Source organism: Phalaenopsis equestris, unplaced genomic scaffold (genome assembly GCF_001263595.1).
Source record: "Phalaenopsis equestris unplaced genomic scaffold, ASM126359v1 Scaffold000006, whole genome shotgun sequence".
NCBI classification, from domain to species: Eukaryota; Viridiplantae; Streptophyta; class Magnoliopsida; order Asparagales; family Orchidaceae; genus Phalaenopsis; species Phalaenopsis equestris.
In genome coordinates, this window is record NW_018164448.1 from 2,334,756 (window position 1) to 2,342,135 (window position 7,380).

General features: G+C 32.2%; 1 protein-coding gene across 2 annotated transcripts in view; it reads left to right on the forward strand.

Annotated features, from left to right (window-relative positions):
* LOC110018295 (acyl carrier protein 2, mitochondrial) overlaps positions 1–3,473 on the forward strand; it is a 21,449-nt gene extending 17,976 nt beyond the window's left edge. Inside the window, exons 2-3 of one of the 2 annotated variants that reach the window (XM_020715565.1) lie at positions 2,898–3,085; positions 3,251–3,473. In XM_020715565.1, the coding sequence (XP_020571224.1) occupies positions 2,898–3,074 (177 nt within the window). In that variant the 3' untranslated portion in view covers positions 3,075–3,085; positions 3,251–3,473. Of the gene's footprint in view, positions 1–2,897 lie in introns of both variants that reach the window. The other variant, XM_020715564.1, reaches the window with a different exon arrangement.
* The last annotated feature ends 3,907 nt before the right edge of the window (positions 3,474–7,380 follow it).

Consider the following 7,380-nt stretch of genomic DNA (forward strand, 5'->3'; position numbering starts at 1 on the left):
ACAGCGTAGTTCGTGTTCGGCTCGTTAACTTATCGAATGAAATTAACGAGCCCAACACGAGCTTCTTAACGAGTCGAACATGAGCTGTTCGTGAACAACGAGCCGTTTTGACAGCCCTATTCTCAATCATTTCTTCTCCCTTTGACACTAAATCAACTTATGAACCACAAGTTTTGATTAATGTTACATTCTATGTAACTTTGATACAAGAATTTACGAGATTTATTATTATTATAATTATTAATATGAATTATAACTCTTTATATTAGTACTAATTATAACTACAACTTTTATTAAATGATTTTTTTTGTTTAATTCTTATGTTATTTATTTAGTACTAACTTATTTTAAGTAGAATCATTATAATTTATAGTAAGACTTATTAAGAATATATTCATAGTAGGTATCTTATTGGATTATAAATGTTGAACCAATACAAGGGACTTGTATTCAAATATTTAACTAAGAAGTTAACAAGACTTCATATTTAACTTATTTCAATTCTAATTTTGAGTGTAAATTATGTGATCCTTATTAATTGTTATTAAACTTGCTAAAGTTATCCAATTTATCATTTTATAAGCGAACTAATCATCTCCAATGTCAAGAAATGGTATCTTTAATATTAATTTCATGTGAAATCTCTAAATAAATATACTAAGAATTCCGCCATACATAATTTTTTATAACTAATCAAACAAACTCTAATTATTATGTATCTCAATTATAACGTTATTAATGATTCATAATATTTCTAATAAACTTCTCCTTTATATTATGTTTATGATTAATATTAATGCAATATAATTTAAAATTTTTTTCACTTGGTCCTAAACATGCAACGGAAAGGTTATTAACATTGAATTCATAATAAAAAATGGATAAATCATGTGAAAGATTGAGCCCACAAATTCATATAATATAGAACATATTTTGAGAATTTCTTATGATATTATCTCAACATAATATTTTTTAATAGTTTCTTTAGCAAAGTCTTTGCTCAAGTTAATTAACTTTGTCCAACACAAAACTCTTTCGAATCCAACACAAAACTCTTTCGAAAATAACAAAATAAATCTAAAATTTGGGTTTATCTACTGACAATGAAATACAAGGCGAAATCCCTTTTGAGCTCGGCCTCACCTACTTTAAAACCTTAGTAAAATATTTTAATCAGTTTGATTTCAATAAAAATCTAAACTTACTCCTCCAAAATCTGATCCACGGTTCAAGTCACTCTCACCTTCAAGGATGGCAATGTTCTATCCTTTGCCCGATCTCATATGTTCACTTGATCAAGCCTTGAGTTGCTATTTTTACCAGCTCGGTATTGCACTCAGCTGCTTTGCTCGACTGTGTACGCCTTTAACTCACGAATACTGAGTCTTGTGTGATTGCACACGCAGTTCACTAATTAGTCCTGTGCATGATTGCATGTGTCTGCCACTACTCATGCAACCAGCTCACACGACTGCTCCGCACGCTCTCTATTTCACTCTCTCTCACCCATTTTGCCCTTGGCACGTGCTCTGCAACTCATGCTCCCACTTGGCGCTTGGCTAAACTACCAGCGCTGCCTTCGCCTGCAAACTTGGCCTTGAACTGCCACTTGATCTTTTGCTTGTACTTTCACCTTCTCTGCATCCTCATCCCCTCCTATTTTCTTTGCTTCATTCTCTGGAAAGCAAAGCTGTTTGGCTTCAAAAAGGGGAGTTTGTTTTTCTCAAAGAGCAAACCCGCTGGCATTAGTTTAGTTGAACTGTCACAGACTGGTTCAAATTCCTTTTTTTTTAATTGTGGGTTATTGCAGCGTATTTCATTTCACTGATGTTTTGTTTAACCCTCTTTTCCATAATTTTGTCTCATTATTGAATAGCAAACGAGGAAGTCTAGAAAATATGCTCAACTAGTACAAGAATATAATTGTTCCTTGTTTTTCTTTTAACGTTTGGTTTTTGTGCAAGTCTTTTATATATTGGTTCTGATCTGCGCAAGTATGGATATGTTTATTTCCCCTCCATTGTTTTTGCAAAAGAAAGCATACTGATGCTCAAGATTCTTCTGTAGTGGCATTTCTGGTTGATTTCTATTCTTATATTCTATTGTTCATCAAACTAGTATATTTAATGGGTATTAGATTTTACTTTTCATTAGTGTACGAAGAACTTTAAACTTGACCTTACTAGAGGTTTCCTTTTGTGATTTCTTTTCTAATTGAATATGCTAGTGCTTGTTTGGGATTATTTTTATTTTTATTTTTTGCTTTTATTTTAAAAACATATTTGTTTAGTATATTTTTTTTCATATTTTTATTTTTCATTTTAAAAAACAAATTAACTTGTTTTTTAAATTTAAAACACTAAAAGTTATTTTAAGTGTTTTTAAAAAATAATTAAGGATTTTATAACATACGCAAGAAAAAAAAAAGTGATTTGAAACGGCCCTTTAGTTTAAGGTGCCGTTTGTATCATATTTTAGGCAGTATTTAAACAAGGTTTAGCTTAACTTCTGTCAAATAGAATTATGGGATTTTAAAATCTATTGTTATGACAAATCATTAAATCATGTTTCAGTCTCATTATTGATTAAATCCCACTACTCAGGATTTAACATAATAAAGGATTTCACTCTCTCACAAATCTTAAATTCCAACACAAATAACTGAATAATTTATAACAATTTAATAATTTTTATGCTTTAATCTTTTCAAGATATACTAAATTAAAATTCCACAGGAATTACTTAGTTTTTCTTGAATCAAATCTTGTAGCCAAATTGCCCCAAAACATTGTAGTTTGCTGAACAACTCCTGTTCAACAAACTGCAAATTTTCAAGCTTGTTTTTTTGTGGGGCCTAGAATCACCCCGAGCTAAAAAATTTTGAATGTTTTGTGCAGGTGACTCCAAAGGCTAATTTCCAAAGTGATCTTGGACTGGACAGCTTAGACACCGTCGAAATCGTTATGGCCCTTGAGGAAGAATTTGGCTTCGAGATTCCCGACAACGAAGCGGACAAAATTACCTCCATCGACGTCGCCGTCGACTTCATCGCCTCTCATCCTCAAGCAAAATGATGCAAAAGATTGTAAGTTCCTACTGATATTTCATCAATAATGTGTTTCTTTTTTCAGAACAAATTGGAATATCAGACATGTCTTTCAAACCTTTGGCCGAAGGTTCTCCACCCTATAATTATGATTGTTTTATCATATCAGCTAGTATCATACAAGTGTTTTAATTTGAAATGTAGGTAGCAGACATCTGTACCCCAAAGAGAGGACCCTTTTTTTTCAAGGGATTTTGGATTTCATGCATCATTTATCTGGCTTGAAATGTGTTCTTTTCCCTAACAATTTGAAGCTCTTTCTTCCACCCATCAATAAGAGATGCATGTGATTATTTTGGCTTGCCTGATGGGTTTGCAGGAGCAGTATTCTACATATAATGATAAAATTATTGCAGTGATATGAATACAATCGCCAAGTTTATAAATTACTATCATTGTTAGTAATAGGATATCTTAATTTGTTCTCTAATTTTTGTGATTTGTTATAACTCTTTGATTTATAATGGTTATAATGGATTTGTAATTATCATGATAGTTTCACTATAATGTGTGTCTGTCTAATAATATCTTCATCAAAGAATAGAATCAAAAATAACTTTTAAAGTTCTTCTCACATTCCTTGTCTCCCCAACAAAAACTACACCTTTTGAAAATTTGAATTTCATAATCACCTTATGGGTCTTGTTTTTATTGATCTCATAGATCGAACCAACCGAGATAATCTCAGTCTGAACATCATAGTTGGATCATTCACTTTAAATCTCATAGCTTTCATAACTGTGACAAAAGGCATCATTTAAATCTTATATACTTGCCGTCACCTATTATAGAGCCTCCCATTATGGCATGAGCTAGATGAAGGAACAGCTTCAATCTCTTGTTAGTAGGACTTAATGGAGCATAAAATATCTTTAGACTATTAAATCTAAAGCTGATTATCGAGCCATACTTAATGCTCCAATCAATATCAAGAATCTCATCATCAAAATTTTAAAGGGACCTCAATAATAACTATAAAATACTTTGTGAAGCTATTCATGATGCAGTACCATTGCCACCCTTGATGAATTGTTTGAAAAACTAATTAATCATGAAGCTTGTAACTTGAGGCAAACTAACACTCTGCCTACTTGTCACAACCGATACTTCCAAGTCATGTAACTCAAACGATCATAACGATCAGTTGCCTTCTAACTGACTTCTGCTGGCTACCATTTACTTCACACCATGTAATAACAATCCCTGACCCATCTTTCACCTATACCCCTAACCCATAGCTTTGTAAATGTCAATTATGTGGATAACATGTCAACTTGTAAATTATTGCACCACCTTTTGTCAATCCCTTTGGGACACATCCCTGCCACACACCCCCGCCGGAAAAATATTACATCAGGACTCCTAACGTAGAGCTTCGTTAGGATTGAAATATTCGACTGTGTTATGAGAATATTCTATTTGCGTTATTTGTAAAAATAATGTGTTATTCGAGTATTATATGGTGTTATTCGATTATTTTGCGGTGTTATTGGAATATTCCATTGCGTTACTTGATTTGGGGCTGAAGTGTTATTGAAATATTCCCCCGCATTACTTGAGTTGGGGCTGTGTTATTCCAATAACATAGTGGAAATTGGAATAACACGGGTGCCGAATAAAATAGTCTCAAATTCAGCCCCAAATCAAGTAACCCGATGAAATATTCCAATAACTCCACAAAATAATCGAATAACACCATATAATACTGGAATAACACATCATTTTTACGAATAATGCAGATGAAATATTCCTTCCAATAACATAGTGGAAATTGGAATAACACGGGTAATATGCCGAATAAAATAGTCTCAAATCAAGTAACCCGATGAAATATTCCAATAACTCCACAAAATAATCGAATAACACCATATAATACTGGAATAACACATCATTTTTACGAATAATGCAGATGAAATATTCCCGTAACATAGTCGAATATCCCAATCCGAACGTAGCTCTACGTTAGGAGTCCTAATGTAATATTTTTTCCATCCCCGCCAACTCCCAAACCTCACCAATGTACATTTCAAACCCAACTTTGCTATCTTATTCAAACCCCTTAATAATAACTAATTTCTTGATATTAGTGTGTCCTACCATGCCATGCCGGAAGTCCACAATCTTAATCTACGTTGTTTATGATAAAATTCCCAGCAGAAATGTCTTAGTCTCCAAATCATTTGCAGGGCTTTCACTCATGTCATTTTCTCCACCAAAAAATTAGTTTACTAATATTTTTTTTGTTCCTACTTTGCAACATAAACTCATAAAAATTTCTTAATTTATCAAAATAATTATGTCTTTTAAATTCTCTTATGATTCCTTATATGTAAAGAATTAATAGCTATGAGTTATCTAAGTATGAGGCACAACTAAAGATGATATAAATTTGCATACATAACACACAATTCTTATGTATTTACAAATCTAACACCTAGAGTTTGATATTTATACTTATAACACTTTGGTGTCATAATACTATGCATAAAAAAGTGTATTTCACTTTTAAAAAAAGTTAATGATGATGGTATTTTTGATTTGATGTTAAAATTTGAGTGGTCATGTAAATATAAATATTTATGTGTTGGATATATAAATACATAAGAATTGTATGGTATGTGTAAATGCTCCTATTTATAAATGTTCATTTCATGATTCTGATGTCTATTATCCGCCTTCTTAACAATCAAAGTCTTAGCCACTAATTGACACTTTTTTCCCTTTTACCATGCTTTAAAAAATTATCTTATTTAATCTCAAATATGTGTTTAAACATATCATTTGCTTTAAATCGTCCATTTATTTTTTTTTTTAAGGAAGGTTAAGCACTCAATCCCAATCTCTTGGAATTTCACTTTATTTCCATCCAATGTGCTATAAATTCAAGCACACTTCACTTCATTCCTTTTTTTCTATGATGCATGCCAATATATTCAGCTTTATCCAGTAAAGCATCATTAAATTTTGTCTAATCATTTTCTATTAACTTCCACTCGAGTTATTTTTTGAGTAGTTAGAGACCACCAACCATCTTAGCATTGCCAACCTCTTCCTTGAATCCAAGTCTTTAAATTCACATTAATTTTGGCGGAAGTTAGTAACAAAATTAAGGATGTTGTTGATAGGAAGAAGGTTGCATTCCAATTTTGAAATATAAAGCATATATTTATAAGCACGACGGTTCCAATGCTAGCAACTATAAAAGGATCTATCTGCACTTTAAACAATGAGGTTCTCTATCATGATTATATTCATGGAAAATCATAACATCACCAATAATGTGATAAAAAACAACTGAGTCGACAATTATCAGCTTGTTCAAAGAGTTATCCTTTTTTAACAGCAAAAGTCGAGCTCATCACAAATCTAGTAGACTGTATGATTTGTTGAGACGTTGGTGGTCATTGAGACAATTTTTGAAGGAGTTCAATTTGCTCCTCAGATGATGTTAGGTTCTCGTTGGTGATCATGTTGTCATGCATTTCATGATTTCATGCTTTCCTTGATTTATGGTAAGGGGGCATTCCGTATAGCTTCTAGTAATTGTCACAGGTCTGTCTTGGCTTCTGACAAAGTTCATACCAATTTGGTCATCTTGTATCGATCAACCCTATGATTGAATTGGAGCTGCTAGCTACAAGGGTAGAGTTGCCATTTTTAGAGTTTAATGGATTTTTGAGTACTTAACTATTATTTTTCTCAACATTTTCTTCTCAAAGAAGACTCACAAATATTGCGTAGAGGCTTCATGCTTAAGATTTTCAGATGAACATCATCTCTCATTCCATTTTATGTATTGCTAACTGTTATATGGGCATTTCCTATTTCATCAAATTTGTCTTATTATTATAAATTATGATTTAAATAGCAAAAAATTATCATGGTGATCTTATTGAGAATGTTATCGATTTCTAAGTTGGGGATGCATTTTCAATATTGTAACAAGGGTTGTCATATATAAAATCATTTGCTTTTTCATTATTTTGGAATTTATTAGCCATGACATTACCCCACTATTTTCCACCTTGCATAGCTGAGATGTAGGCTATGTTGTAAGGTCCCTTAAGATATAATCTTCCTTGCTTTTCTCATGGATAAACATATGGGACCATTGATTAGAATAGCTGAATTAGGATTGATTTCTTATCAATCTAAAGCAAGAAATTTTAGTTTTTCTCATCTTTCTCATTTCAAGAAACCAACAATTTAGTATCAGAGCTCTCTTCTTAAGGGACTCGTGTGTGAGTTTGAGCGGCAATGGAGATCGCAGCCAG